At 38.5% G+C, this 15,032-nt stretch overlaps 1 protein-coding gene and 2 long non-coding RNA genes across 3 annotated transcripts; 1 reads left to right on the plus strand and 2 right to left on the minus strand.

Moving 5' to 3' along the window:
- Positions 1 to 161: 161 nt before the first annotated feature.
- On the plus strand, positions 162 to 2,806 carry LOC130969232 (ABC transporter G family member 1-like). The gene is made up of 8 exons (XM_057894878.1): positions 162 to 405; positions 494 to 573; positions 665 to 1,135; positions 1,221 to 1,307; positions 1,405 to 1,530; positions 1,627 to 1,821; positions 1,914 to 2,003; positions 2,136 to 2,806. Exons 1-8 carry the CDS (start codon positions 186 to 188, stop codon positions 2,763 to 2,765), a joined length of 1,899 nt encoding a protein of 632 aa, XP_057750861.1. The 5' UTR covers positions 162 to 185; the 3' UTR covers positions 2,766 to 2,806.
- A 238-nt stretch (positions 2,807 to 3,044) lies between these two features.
- LOC130969235 (uncharacterized) lies at positions 3,045 to 7,480 on the minus strand. The gene is made up of 4 exons (XR_009081824.1): positions 5,992 to 7,480; positions 5,843 to 5,896; positions 5,620 to 5,767; positions 3,045 to 3,515 (listed from the first exon to the last, which is right to left on the minus strand). It is a non-coding gene; the product is annotated as an uncharacterized LOC130969235 (long non-coding RNA).
- Positions 7,481 to 9,265: 1,785 nt separating this feature from the next.
- LOC130969234 (uncharacterized) lies at positions 9,266 to 14,363 on the minus strand. The gene is made up of 4 exons (XR_009081823.1): positions 13,130 to 14,363; positions 12,981 to 13,034; positions 12,758 to 12,905; positions 9,266 to 10,654 (listed from the first exon to the last, which is right to left on the minus strand). It is a non-coding gene; the product is annotated as an uncharacterized LOC130969234 (long non-coding RNA).
- Between the last annotated feature and the right edge of the window lie 669 nt (positions 14,364 to 15,032).

The following is a 15,032-nucleotide window of genomic DNA, read 5'->3' on the forward strand; positions in this document are numbered from 1 at the left end:
CCTCTTGTATTTAGCAGCTACACAAAAATAAGGCCAATTCAAAGAAAACAAGGCAATTTTCATTGTAAACAAGTGATCCTTTGTTTAAATCGACGCACGTTAATTCTTATTAATATCATACATGTGCTTTGTCAATAATATATACACACGCATGTTATTGAAACACAAAGTGAAATAATTTGAACATGAGCAAGCTTCTTGATCCCTCAACAGAAAGCCACATAGGCATTACTGAGGGAGAAGGTATAACAGTGACATGGGAGAATTTGTGGGTCACTGTTTCTGATGGAAAGAAAACGAAACCAATTCTGGAAGGCCTTACCGGTTATGCACAACCAGGGAGGCTTTTGGCTATAATGGGACCTTCTGGTTGTGGCAAATCCACTCTTCTTGATGCCTTATCAGGTGATCATGCATGCCCCATGCACTTCTTGTAATAATAATAGTAAAAAGACAAACTTTAATTTTTGAAAATTTGACTTATTTCTATCAGGAAGATTGAGCCCAAACATAAAGCATAAAGGGAAGATTCTAATAAATGGGCACAAACAAGAACTGGCTTATGGAATATCAGTAAGAAATATGTCCCAAAAGTTGTTCTCAATCCTAAGAAAGAAGAACGGAACATTTAAGAAATGATTGATGAGTTTTGTTGTGATATCAGGGATATGTAACACAAGATGATGCTTTGCTTTCAACTTTAACAGCTCAGGAGACTTTATACTACTCAGCTCAGCTTCAGTTCTCTGATTCCATGCCCATATCAGAGAAGAAGGAAAGAGCTGATGTAACTCTCAGGGAAATGGGTCTGCAAAATGCCATTAACACAAGGGTTGGAGGATGGGGTTCTAAAGGACTCAGTGGGGGACAGAAGAGGAGACTAAGCATCTGCATTGAGATCTTAACACATCCAAGACTCTTGTTTCTTGATGAACCAACAAGTGGACTTGATAGTGCAGCTTCTTATTATGTCATGAGAAGAATTGCTAACCTTGTTCAGAAAGATGGCATTCAAAGGACTATTGTTGCATCTATTCATCAACCTAGTAGTGAAATTTTTGAACTCTTCCATCACCTTTGTCTTCTGTCTTCTGGTAAAACTGTATATTTTGGTCCTGCCTTTGATGCTAATCAGGTTTGGAACTAAAACTTTCTGTGAAGCAAGAAGCATACATTGATTGTATGCTTAACAATTAATACTTTCTTGTTTTGCTGCACAGTTTTTTTCTTCAAATGGTTTTCCTTGTCCAACACTCCATAACCCTTCTGATCATTACTTGAGGATCATAAACAAAGATTTTGAACAGGTATGCAGAATTTGTGAGTTCAGTGCAACATGTTAAATCTTGTGCTTAAGAAAATGAACTTGTACACTTTGTGAATTTGTATCATTGTTTTCATCAGGATGCTGAAGAAGGCTTTGGTAGTGGAATAACGGCAGAGGAAGCTATTAATATTCTTGTGAAGTCTTATAGCTTGTCTCAGATTAAAAACAAAGTCAATACAGAAGTGGCAAACATAAACCAAAGTGTAATGTTTAGTCAAATCCCAAAGAAGAAGAATTTTCCAAACAGAATCAAAAGACTAATATAACAATAACTTTTAATTTTTCATTCATGTCTCTAGGATTCTGGTGCAGTAGAGAAGAAGAGGGTCCATGCTGCCTTCCTGACTCAGTGCCTTGTTCTTATAAGAAGATCTGCACTGAATTATTTCCGCGACTTGAGCAATTACTGGCTGCGCCTTGCTGTGTTTATTGCAATAGCTCTAAGCTTGGGCTCTATCTACTATGATATTGGCTTTGGTGCTGGATCTATTCAGGTTAACAAACATAGGAAATTAAGATATTCATTAATTATAGCTTTCAATAATCAAGGTTGATTAGTAACAGTCTTGTCATGCACTTGCTTCAGGCTAGAGGATCTCTGCTTACTTTTTTCATTTCCCTTTTGTCTTTCATGACACTTGTTGGTGGATTCGCTCCAATGCTAGAGGAAATCAAGGTATCCTTGTCCTTTATTTCAATGTTAATTGAACTTTTTCCAAGTTTATTTCACTACATCATATGCAATAACATATACAAGGTTGTCTGAGCCTTAAAATAGTTGACACTAATAGGACTCCAAATGTATCAGGTATTTGAAAGAGAGAGATTGAATGGACACTATGGAGTTACAGCATTTCTCACAGGGAACACATTTTCTGCTGTTCCATACATGCTAATAGTAACCATGGTTCCGGGAGTAATATCCTATTACCTTTGTGGACTCCACAAAGGACTATTCCACAATGGAGCAGAACACTTGATATACTTTGTATCAGTGCTATTTGCCATAGTTATGTGGGTTGAGAGCCTCATGCTTGTTGTAGGGAGTGTGTCCCCTAACTATGTTATAGGCATGTTCATTGCTGGTGGAGTCCAAGGAATCATGATCCTAGTTTGTGGATTCTATAGGTTACCAAATGATATTCCAAAACCCTTATGGAAATACCCTTTGTATTATCTGTCTTTTCAGAAGTATGCACTCCAAGGGTATTTCAAGAATGAATTTGAAGGCTTAACATTTGTGATTGGTAATAACATGAACATTAGTGGTAGGGAAATACTAAGAGAGACATGGCATGTGGAAATCGGACACTCTAAGTGGCTTGATCTTGGAATCTTGTTTGTAATGATTGTTGTGTACAGAATGCTGTTCTTAGCAATCACTAAGAGCAAGGAGAAGTTGAAGCCTGTTTTTGCTGCTATTACTGGTAGATGTTAGAAAATTAAATCAAGAATATTCAAGAAAGTAGTACAACTACAATATACTAGAACATTGAAGAAGTTCAAAATCAAATTGAATTGGAATTGAATGAAAGTTGCACTCATAACCTCTATACTAGAAGAATCATGAAGTGCATTCGAAGTTTCAAGATTGATGACTAAGTTTAATAAAGAATTTTCAAGTATGTCCAAAGTTAAACAAGACTATATATTCTGGATGTAACACCCTACTACACAATGTTTTACGCTTAAGTCATAGAACAGAGGTAGTGTGGTATTACAGACCTCTAATAGTAAGGATATACATATAATACTGAAAAAAATTAATATACTAGGAGCCTTGAAACAAAGTGGGTAAACAAGAATCGCAAAATAAAAAGCTCAACGCTCAAGAAATAGGATTACTTGCGTGCTAAGAAACCTAATAGGAATATGATAGAACAATAAACGAAGGGATAAAGAAAAGCCAAGGAACAGCATAACTAGCCTCTGACTCAGCCTGCGAAGCTAAGGCTGATCGGAGGATACATATATACATATAAACATACATAAGTGTCCCCAAAATATACCAAAATACCAAAGTAAACTCCTGTCTCTCCCTCAACCTCTAAGAGGAGCAGCATACATAAGTTACTTGGAGAGTAAGCTACACATATATATATATATACAAATAGAACCCAAAATACACCCAAGAACTACTTCGCTTTCCAGAATCCAGACGCCTAGCGAGGAGCCTCTCGACCTGCATCTGAAAAACAACAATACAATATGGAATGAGAACCGGAGGTTCTCAGCATGGTAAAAGTGCCACGCGCATAAGAAATACGGTCCTGAGAATGCCATAGGCACTCCTAGAACTCCGTTATTCAATTATCCAACTTAAGCACTAAAATAGAAGCCATAAACAAGGGTAGGTATTCTAAATCTACCTAACTTACTCAAGTTCAAACTTAACCTAACAGCAAACCACTGAACCGAAAATCATACTTGCATCGAACCGAAATCACAATAGCCACCGAACCGAAATACGCTCATGTGGTAACTTAACCTAACAACAAACCACTGAACTGAAAATCATACTTGCATAGAACCGAAATCACAATAGCCACCGAACCGAAATACGTTCATGTGGTTGATCCTTCATTTTCAATTCTCAATCAACAAGCACAAGCAACCAAACAACTTCATGCACAGGTAATGATCAAATAGTACAAATAGCAGGTATAACAAATAGCAGGTAATATATATCAATTAGGCATACCCAGGAACTGCATAGCAATCAAAACAAACAAATGCATATGATGCATGTCTGTCCTATGGCTGATGGGGCCCATCTGTCGGTTATCCAGCCAACCCGACAAGTCCGAAAACCTTAGACTGTCCCTCGTCGCGCATCCCCAAGAGTCTATGCATAGATTTCACATACATTCATCATATAATCACTCAATGGGGGTTATCCATACCCGGGAATTTATACGTGCCCGGTCACCCTTACGACGTAGGGTTAACAGAGTATCGAGAATCAACCTGGAACACGTGGTGGCAAGCCACGGTTTTTACCCAGGGAAACTCGTATCTCAGATATCATCATTCATAAGCCATTTCATAGTCATAATCACTATTTAATCATTCATCAAGCCATGGCATGTTAACTCCTTTTGTTAACAACCTCCCTTTCACATTTTTCATCATCATTCCCTTATAATTCATCTTGATTACACTTTCCAGGTCCTGACCAAACTATTTATCAAATTCTTCTCAAACTTCTTAATATCGAATAATCTTTAAAATCAACCCAACTCTAACGTTAAATCAATCACATCACACGAGGATTGCACTTTAACTTCTCGAACCCATGACTATCACTAAGACATCCTCGACACTCTATTTTCTTTTCTGTTTCTAATATAGCAAATGAACTCAGAATTGCACAAACTTTATATCCAGGCGTTCATATTGAAATAAGCTTTCTAACAAACTAAATATCATAATTTTCTGATTTTCTAGCCTCGGGAATAAAGGAAAAACCGTGACTGCTCTGCAGTGCATAAAACCAGAAAAACAGCAGCAGCATGTGATATTCAAAATTCAATATAAAATCCAAGTTAATTCCAATGACTTTAAAAATTAATGTAGTTAAACTTTACTTCATCCAGAAACAAGTGTGTCTTGGTTGCAACCCAATTGCTATTCAATTCTAAGAGTTACAAGCATTGGAAGTTGATGCATAACTTGCTGAAATCTGTTTCTTTTTAGCTCTGACCACCGATATTCAAAAACTCACAACTCCCAATCCTCAACTCTTAAAATTATGAAGTTTTAGAGAAATAAAGAGAATTAATCAAATTTTATAACAAAATTGGTTTCGCTCCAAAACTCAACTCGTAGAAGTCGCAGCAAGACAAACAAGTTGCTGCCCTGTTTGACATTTTCTGCTGCAGGACAGATTTAACAACCTATCTTTAAAAAAATTCCATAAATTGATTATTTAACAAAAAGGTCCCAAATTTTCCAGTTTAGTTCCTTATATTCCCAAGTTTAACCCAAACTTAGTCTCATGCAATTCCGATCATTACATAATTAGTTACAGCACATGCAATACCACCACAACACAGCTCTACATCCTTATTAACAAATACCAATCCTAATCCATCATAAATAAATATAAGAACACACTATTAATAACTTCCACACCTCATAATTCCAATATATATATCCACCAACAAATCTTTTCCAATAACATTACAAGGCTAATCATTAAATACAACAAACAATTCAACTTATCCTATGGTATCTCTAACCTAAGCTTTCACAACACCGTAAATATTAAGCGTACGAAACTTAAACCATACCTTGGCCGATCACTTAATTCACCCAAGGCAGCTTCTCAACACAAAATTACAGCCTCTTCAAGCTCAAGTAAAATAGCCACAAACTAAGCTTTGATCACCAACAAGCCTCTAAATATTCCCAATGCATATATACCCACTTAATCTACACCTAACACATATACATATTCCAATTTCAGTTCTCCATTACTAAAACAAGATTGGGCTAGGGTTAGGGTATTCTTACCATACCCATATGCTCAATAGCTTGAGCCCACAAGTTCCGGAAGCTAACTTGAACCTAGAACACAAGAATTGAACAATTTTTAACTTAATTGTTCATAAATTTCCGAAATTAGGAGAAGCTGGCTGAGAAGGAAATAATGAGTTACCTACCAAATTGTTCCATGGGTTTCATAGAGCTCGTCACGGTGAACGCGTGGTCGCAAACGGTTCGTCAATCGGAGCTCCGGATCAAAAGTTACATGGATTTGAAATTAAAGTGAGGGTTAGGTTTTTGCTTGTGTTCTTCCCCCTAAGAATGTTTCCCAGCGTGAATAATGAAGAAGAAAGGAAATAAGAAGCTGTGCCTCTTTAGTGGATTGGGTTTGGTTGGGCCTTGGGCCCATTTTGGGTCCGGTTCAACCAGTTCGGCCCATCCGGCCCAATCTTGGGCCAAACTTTTCGAAATTGGTACCAAAATTCTCGTTTCGACGAGCTCTATCCTAATTTGATATCAGTTTTGCGTATTTAATTTTCCTATTGAAAATTCGATTTATTGACTAATTATATACCGATTTTAGCGGGGTTTACATCCTACCCACCTAATTAGGAATTTTGTCCTCAAAATTCAAAGTGCGCTACCTGAATAGAGGTGTGGGTAGTCCTTCCGCATCTCTCTCTCAAGCTTCTAGGTGTATTCTTCAATACCAGCCCAACACCAAGCTACTTTCACTAAGAAAACCTCTCTCCCGCGTAAACGTTTAATGCTAGTATCATCAGTCCTAACCAGAGTTACTAGAAGCGTCAGACCTTCTCTTACTTGGACTGATTCTGGTTGTAGGACATAACTGGGTCGAAAGTGTATTTATGAAGCTGTAATATGTGAAACACATCATGCAGGTTCGAACATTGTGATAGTAAAGCGATCCTATACGCCACTAGTCCGATGTGATGGGGATTTAGCTTTTTAGTTTTTGATTGATCATCCGATTCTAGTTCGTTGAAGTGATCTTCAGAAATAGGTATCCTCTTCCTTCCAACTTGAGAAGTCTTCTTCTTAGATCTGCCTAACTCTTTTGTCGGCTTTCATAGTGAGAATTCTAACTTAGATTTGTGTCACTCTTCCTCCGTTGTTTCGGCTGTCAAATTCAGGAACTAAGACGTTTGGTATTCCAGTTTTCGGTTAATTCAAATGTGTTTAACATACTGTGAAGTCTCACCTTCTCCCTGATGTATAGTCTCTTTGATATCCCCAAGAAGTGGTTTACTCCGATGGGCAAAACGGGCCTGGTCACTTGATCCACAGTTCCCTAACAGTATCACCTTTTGTCCTAGTCGTCGGCAACCTATTATGAAATCGATGGTTATTCTCTTTTACCTTTAATGCTGAATTTTCGACAGTTGTAGCATTCGCATGGCTTCTGGTGGTCTCTCTTTTCTTTCTCATGCGTCGAACATGTAATCACATGGATCGTCACTTTATTCTTCACTTCTGGCGGCTCAAAATATCTTCTTGAATTCGCGATACGTCTTAGAAACCCCAAGGTAACTTCAAAAATCCTCTCTTGTATTCTTCGGACAACAGTTTCTTACTCTAACTCCTAATCTCGACACATAACCCACTCATGGTGTCTTCTTGATTCAGCCGGCTTCGGTTCTCTTAGTAGCTCCTTATCACTGTTATTGCACTCCTTAAGTCCTTGACTCTACGATCTCTATTTCGACATTAAACATATAAATCTTTTCTTAATTCCCTTTTGTTTGCCAGACTTCGACATCCTCGGTAGGTCTTTATCGTCCCCTCACGCTTCCTGCATTTCGTCTTTGCTATGTTTTAAAACTGCAATAGATTTAGTTTGACTCCTTTATCTATACCCGTAATATCCAATATAAAGTTCCAACTTATCTAGCCTTCCATTCTCCGAAATTTATATCCAAGCATTTCCCCAAAAACTCCTTACTCAAAGCATCTGTTACCACTTCACGATATTGTATTTACACGTATCTTAAATCCCTCTGGTAATGTATCGCACTAATTCTGAGTTGTTAAATAAGTTCGAGTATTCTAATTACTGGATTTGGGGTTAATCCTTCTCTTGGAGTTTGAAAGCTCTCTTCATATTCGGGTATCTATGTAACCGGTGTATTTTCTAGCGTGTTAAACTAATCATAGGCTTTGTGGTCTGCAAGAATTAATGCTCCAAAACTCTTTTTGGGGGCGCATGCTTACCTGCTTCATTTTCCGTATCCAAAAGTCTTGCTCTTAAAGAATCAACATCTCAATAGTTGCAGCTATACTTTATACATGATACTAATATAGGCTCGAGTTAATTTTCAAAAGGACATTAAGCTCGAAAAATGAATGAGCAATACAAACGGTGTTCGTAAGGATTTAAAAAGAAAATCTTGTACACGGTTAATCAGGATTATACCGAAATAATGAAATGCACAAGGAGAAGAACCTAGGTGCATCTCAAGAAAAGAGTTCAAATTAAAGACCCTTGGTAGAGAGAACAGAGCGTATAGAGTCAAAGAAATTTCAGCTGATTCTGAAGAACATGGTTTGTGAACAAGGCAACTCTAGTCATAGCGAGGGTACAAGATTCAAGGATTACGCGTTTATACCAAGACAAGCTCAGACTCATCTTGGAAGAAACAATATTTATGTGCACAAGGAATAAAGTTTGAAAGGTAGTCAAGCTATTTAGGAAAAGCTCCGGATCGAATGTCAATATAGGTTTCAAAAGAAGGATTAGATCGAGTCGCGAAGGTTCGTTAGCACACTCTCTCTGCATAAGGTTTCCTACCGTTCTCTTCTTTCTTCTCTAGCATAACCGATGCTTCCCACAAAGAAATAGTTTGTTAGGTGATTCCCTCTTCTAGTACTCCCTTCCACTCAATCCTAAATTCTACCGATTATGATGATGTCTTTGCTTGTGGTGCGATTGAAGTTAATCCGGCTTCCGGTACTAAGCCTATCGCAAACACGCTTTCTCTCTGAAATAGAAGTTCTGACACACCTTCCAGAATTGTCTTAGAAACTCTCTCGTATAGGGATTTGTTTCATCTTCACTTACCTCTTAACAATTAACAGCTAAAGATTGAGTTCGCTCTATTCCTTTTCCTCAAAGTTTTGCCGTCACTGGATTCTGAACAATAACTCCACATAGCCCTCAACACTCCTGATTCCTTAGATATGGTCCAACCTGCTTCCATGATACGGTCTAACCTGCTTCCACTACATCACTTAATCATTAACCTTCACAAGCCTAACCACTCCTCTAAGTTAGCTAAATGTTACTCCGTCTCAACAACCAATAGTTTTCGACTAATCATCGACTTGGACCTCATAATTACTGAAACTCGTCATGCATCACGAAGGAATATTACATATCAATGGTAGGCACGGAAATTAAAAATTCAACTGTTGGTTCATAATTACCTCGCGTTTGAAAATCGGGTTCGGTTGCATCCCGGCTTCCTCTGTACGAACAATTCCAAGACATATGCCCCGGCCTCCCGCACTTATAACATACACCTAATCCTGCCCTGCATGGTCTGTTTGGATGGTACCTCTTGCAACTTGAGCACCTTAAGTCACCCGGTTGAGCACTAGTTTGCCCTTCTGAATTCGGGTCCGAACGATTATCGTTCCTTCGGTCATTGTTCCGGCGCTGAGAATGTGAAGTGACAAAGCGATTCTTTTTGAAAGTTTGGCTCCTCGGTGTAATCTTTCCCTTTTTCTTTGTGAAGGGTCCTCGGTGATCACTTCTTGCTACCTCAGCCCTCCTTGAGCTTTCTCCCGTTGCCTGACCAACGTTAACCTGCTCCAGATAACTCGGTGGTACCCTTGTATTCGGAGCATTATGTCCACCTTCATATTCATTATCATCATTGTTGCCAGTTCCAGCTTGTGGTTGCATCCCATCCATTACTCGGATGGTCGCGACAGCAACAGCGCCAACGGCAGCAACAACACTCGTCATTGCGGTCACGATATCGGTTAAACTACCTACCGGTATAGTCACCTCATCAGCTCTCCGTCCTCGACCTTGCTTACGCTCACGACGGCGCCTACGAGATGCCATTTGGTTCCTGTTCACTCCAAACAAGTGATATCAAGGTGATCAGTCTCAATATCTCAAGTTTAGTATTTCAAAGTCCCAAATGCATGCTCATGAGCATTCATGCCTCGTATATCAGTTAGATACCCTAAATCGCATGTATAGACACCCAGAGAATGCCCAGAGGCATAATCAGTCTGTCCCTCAGGCTCTATAGGAACGAACTGCTCTGATACCATAATGTAACACCCTACTACACAATGTTTTACGCTTAAGTCATAGAACAGAGGTAGTGTGGTATTACAGACCTCTAATAGTAAGGATATACATATAATACTGAAAAAAATTAATATACTAGGAGCCTTGAAACAAAGTGGGTAAACAAGAATCGCAAAATAAAAAGCTCAACGCTCAAGAAATAGGATTACTTGCGTGCTAAGAAACCTAATAGGAATATGATAGAACAATAAACGAAGGGATAAAGAAAAGCCAAGGAACAGCATAACTAGCCTCTGACTCAGCCTGCGAAGCTAAGGCTGATCGGAGGATACATATATACATATAAACATACATAAGTGTCCCCAAAATATACCAAAATACCAAAGTAAACTCCTGTCTCTCCCTCAACCTCTAAGAGGAGCAGCATACATAAGTTACTTGGAGAGTAAGCTACACATATATATACATATATACAAATAGAACCCAAAATACACCCAAGAACTACTTCGCTTTCCAGAATCCAGACGCCTAGCGAGGAGCCTCTCGACCTGCATCTGAAAAACAACAATACAATATGGAATGAGAACCGGAGGTTCTCAGCATGGTAAAAGTGCCACGCGCATAAGAAATACGGTCCTGAGAATGCCATAGGCACTCCTAGAACTCCGTTATTCAATTATCCAACTTAAGCACTAAAATAGAAGCCATAAACAAGGGTAGGTATTCTAAATCTACCTAACTTACTCAAGTTCAAACTTAACCTAACAGCAAACCACTGAACCGAAAATCATACTTGCATCGAACCGAAATCACAATAGCCACCGAACCGAAATACGCTCATGTGGTAACTTAACCTAACAACAAACCACTGAACTGAAAATCATACTTGCATAGAACCGAAATCACAATAGCCACCGAACCGAAATACGTTCATGTGGTTGATCCTTCATTTTCAATTCTCAATCAACAAGCACAAGCAACCAAACAACTTCATGCACAGGTAATGATCAAATAGTACAAATAGCAGGTATAACAAATAGCAGGTAATATATATCAATTAGGCATACCCAGGAACTGCATAGCAATCAAAACAAACAAATGCATATGATGCATGTCTGTCCTATGGCTGATGGGGCCCATCTGTCGGTTATCCAGCCAACCCGACAAGTCCGAAAACCTTAGACTGTCCCTCGTCGCGCATCCCCAAGAGTCTATGCATAGATTTCACATACATTCATCATATAATCACTCAATGGGGGTTATCCATACCCGGGAATTTATACGTGCCCGGTCACCCTTACGACGTAGGGTTAACAGAGTATCGAGAATCAACCTGGAACACGTGGTGGCAAGCCACGGTTTTTACCCAGGGAAACTCGTATCTCAGATATCATCATTCATAAGCCATTTCATAGTCATAATCACTATTTAATCATTCATCAAGCCATGGCATGTTAACTCCTTTTGTTAACAACCTCCCTTTCACATTTTTCATCATCATTCCCTTATAATTCATCTTGATTACACTTTCCAGGTCCTGACCAAACTATTTATCAAATTCTTCTCAAACTTCTTAATATCGAATAATCTTTAAAATCAACCCAACTCTAACGTTAAATCAATCACATCACACGAGGATTGCACTTTAACTTCTCGAACCCATGACTATCACTAAGACATCCTCGACACTCTATTTTCTTTTCTGTTTCTAATATAGCAAATGAACTCAGAATTGCACAAACTTTATATCCAGGCGTTCATATTGAAATAAGCTTTCTAACAAACTAAATATCATAATTTTCTGATTTTTCTAGCCTCGGGAATAAAGGAAAAACCGTGACTGCTCTGCAGTGCATAAAACCAGAAAAACAGCAGCAGCATGTGATATTCAAAATTCAATATAAAATCCAAGTTAATTCCAATGACTTTAAAAATTAATGTAGTTAAACTTTACTTCATCCAGAAACAAGTGTGTCTTGGTTGCAACCCAATTGCTATTCAATTCTAAGAGTTACAAGCATTGGAAGTTGATGCATAACTTGCTGAAATCTGTTTCTTTTTAGCTCTGACCACCGATATTCAAAAACTCACAACTCCCAATCCTCAACTCTTAAAATTATGAAGTTTTAGAGAAATAAAGAGAATTAATCAAATTTTATAACAAAATTGGTTTCGCTCCAAAACTCAACTCGTAGAAGTCGCAGCAAGACAAACAAGTTGCTGCCCTGTTTGACATTTTCTGCTGCAGGACAGATTTAACAACCTATCTTTAAAAAAATTCCATAAATTGATTATTTAACAAAAAGGTCCCAAATTTTCCAGTTTAGTTCCTTATATTCCCAAGTTTAACCCAAACTTAGTCTCATGCAATTCCGATCATTACATAATTAGTTACAGCACATGCAATACCACCACAACACAGCTCTACATCCTTATTAACAAATACCAATCCTAATCCATCATAAATAAATATAAGAACACACTATTAATAACTTCCACACCTCATAATTCCAATATATATCCACCAACAAATCTTTTCCAATAACATTACAAGGCTAATCATTAAATACAACAAACAATTCAACTTATCCTATGGTATCTCTAACCTAAGCTTTCACAACACCGTAAATATTAAGCGTACGAAACTTAAACCATACCTTGGCCGATCACTTAATTCACCCAAGGCAGCTTCTCAACACAAAATTACAGCCTCTTCAAGCTCAAGTAAAATAGCCACAAACTAAGCTTTGATCACCAACAAGCCTCTAAATATTCCCAATGCATATATACCCACTTAATCTACACCTAACACATATACATATTCCAATTTCAGTTCTCCATTACTAAAACAAGATTGGGCTAGGGTTAGGGTATTCTTACCATACCCATATGCTCAATAGCTTGAGCCCACAAGTTCCGGAAGCTAACTTGAACCTAGAACACAAGAATTGAACAATTTTTAACTTAATTGTTCATAAATTTCCGAAATTAGGAGAAGCTGGCTGAGAAGGAAATAATGAGTTACCTACCAAATTGTTCCATGGGTTTCATAGAGCTCGTCACGGTGAACGCGTGGTCGCAAACGGTTCGTCAATCGGAGCTCCGGATCAAAAGTTACATGGATTTGAAATTAAAGTGAGGGTTAGGTTTTTGCTTGTGTTCTTCCCCCTAAGAATGTTTCCCAGCGTGAATAATGAAGAAGAAAGGAAATAAGAAGCTGTGCCTCTTTAGTGGATTGGGTTTGGTTGGGCCTTGGGCCCATTTTGGGTCCGGTTCAACCAGTTCGGCCCATCCGGCCCAATCTTGGGCCAAACTTTTCGAAATTGGTACCAAAATTCTCGTTTCGACGAGCTCTATCCTAATTTGATATCAGTTTTGCGTATTTAATTTTCCTATTGAAAATTCGATTTATTGACTAATTATATACCGATTTTAGCGGGGTTTACATCCTACCCACCTAATTAGGAATTTTGTCCTCAAAATTCAAAGTGCGCTACCTGAATAGAGGTGTGGGTAGTCCTTCCGCATCTCTCTCTCAAGCTTCTAGGTGTATTCTTCAATACCAGCCCAACACCAAGCTACTTTCACTAAGAAAACCTCTCTCCCGCGTAAACGTTTAATGCTAGTATCATCAGTCCTAACCAGAGTTACTAGAAGCGTCAGACCTTCTCTTACTTGGACTGATTCTGGTTGTAGGACATAACTGGGTCGAAAGTGTATTTATGAAGCTGTAATATGTGAAACACATCATGCAGGTTCGAACATTGTGATAGTAAAGCGATCCTATACGCCACTAGTCCGATGTGATGGGGATTTAGCTTTTTAGTTTTTGATTGATCATCCGATTCTAGTTCGTTGAAGTGATCTTCAGAAATAGGTATCCTCTTCCTTCCAACTTGAGAAGTCTTCTTCTTAGATCTGCCTAACTCTTTTGTCGGCTTTCATAGTGAGAATTCTAACTTAGATTTGTGTCACTCTTCCTCCGTTGTTTCGGCTGTCAAATTCAGGAACTAAGACGTTTGGTATTCCAGTTTTCGGTTAATTCAAATGTGTTTAACATACTGTGAAGTCTCACCTTCTCCCTGATGTATAGTCTCTTTGATATCCCCAAGAAGTGGTTTACTCCGATGGGCAAAACGGGCCTGGTCACTTGATCCACAGTTCCCTAACAGTATCACCTTTTGTCCTAGTCGTCGGCAACCTATTATGAAATCGATGGTTATTCTCTTTTACCTTTAATGCTGAATTTTCGACAGTTGTAGCATTCGCATGGCTTCTGGTGGTCTCTCTTTTCTTTCTCATGCGTCGAACATGTAATCACATGGATCGTCACTTTATTCTTCACTTCTGGCGGCTCAAAATATCTTCTTGAATTCGCGATACGTCTTAGAAACCCAAGGTAACTTCAAAAATCCTCTCTTGTATTCTTCGGACAACAGTTTCTTACTCTAACTCCTAATCTCGACACATAACCCACTCATGGTGTCTTCTTGATTCAGCCGGCTTCGGTTCTCTTAGTAGCTCCTTATCACTGTTATTGCACTCCTTAAGTCCTTGACTCTACGATCTCTATTTCGACATTAAACATATAAATCTTTTCTTAATTCCCTTTTGTTTGCCAGACTTCGACATCCTCGGTAGGTCTTTATCGTCCCCTCACGCTTCCTGCATTTCGTCTTTGCTATGTTTTAAAACTGCAATAGATTTAGTTTGACTCCTTTATCTATACCCGTAATATCCAATATAAAGTTCCAACTTATCTAGCCTTCCATTCTCCGAAATTTATATCCAAGCATTTCCCCAAAAACTCCTTACTCAAAGCATCTGTTACCACTTCACGATATTGTATTTACACGTATCTTAAATCCCTCTGGTAATGTATCGCACTAATTCTGAGTTGTTAAATAAGTTCGAGTATTCTAATTACTGGAT

Source organism: Arachis stenosperma, chromosome 3 (assembly GCF_014773155.1).
Source record: "Arachis stenosperma cultivar V10309 chromosome 3, arast.V10309.gnm1.PFL2, whole genome shotgun sequence".
NCBI lineage: Eukaryota > Viridiplantae > Streptophyta > Magnoliopsida > Fabales > Fabaceae > Arachis > Arachis stenosperma.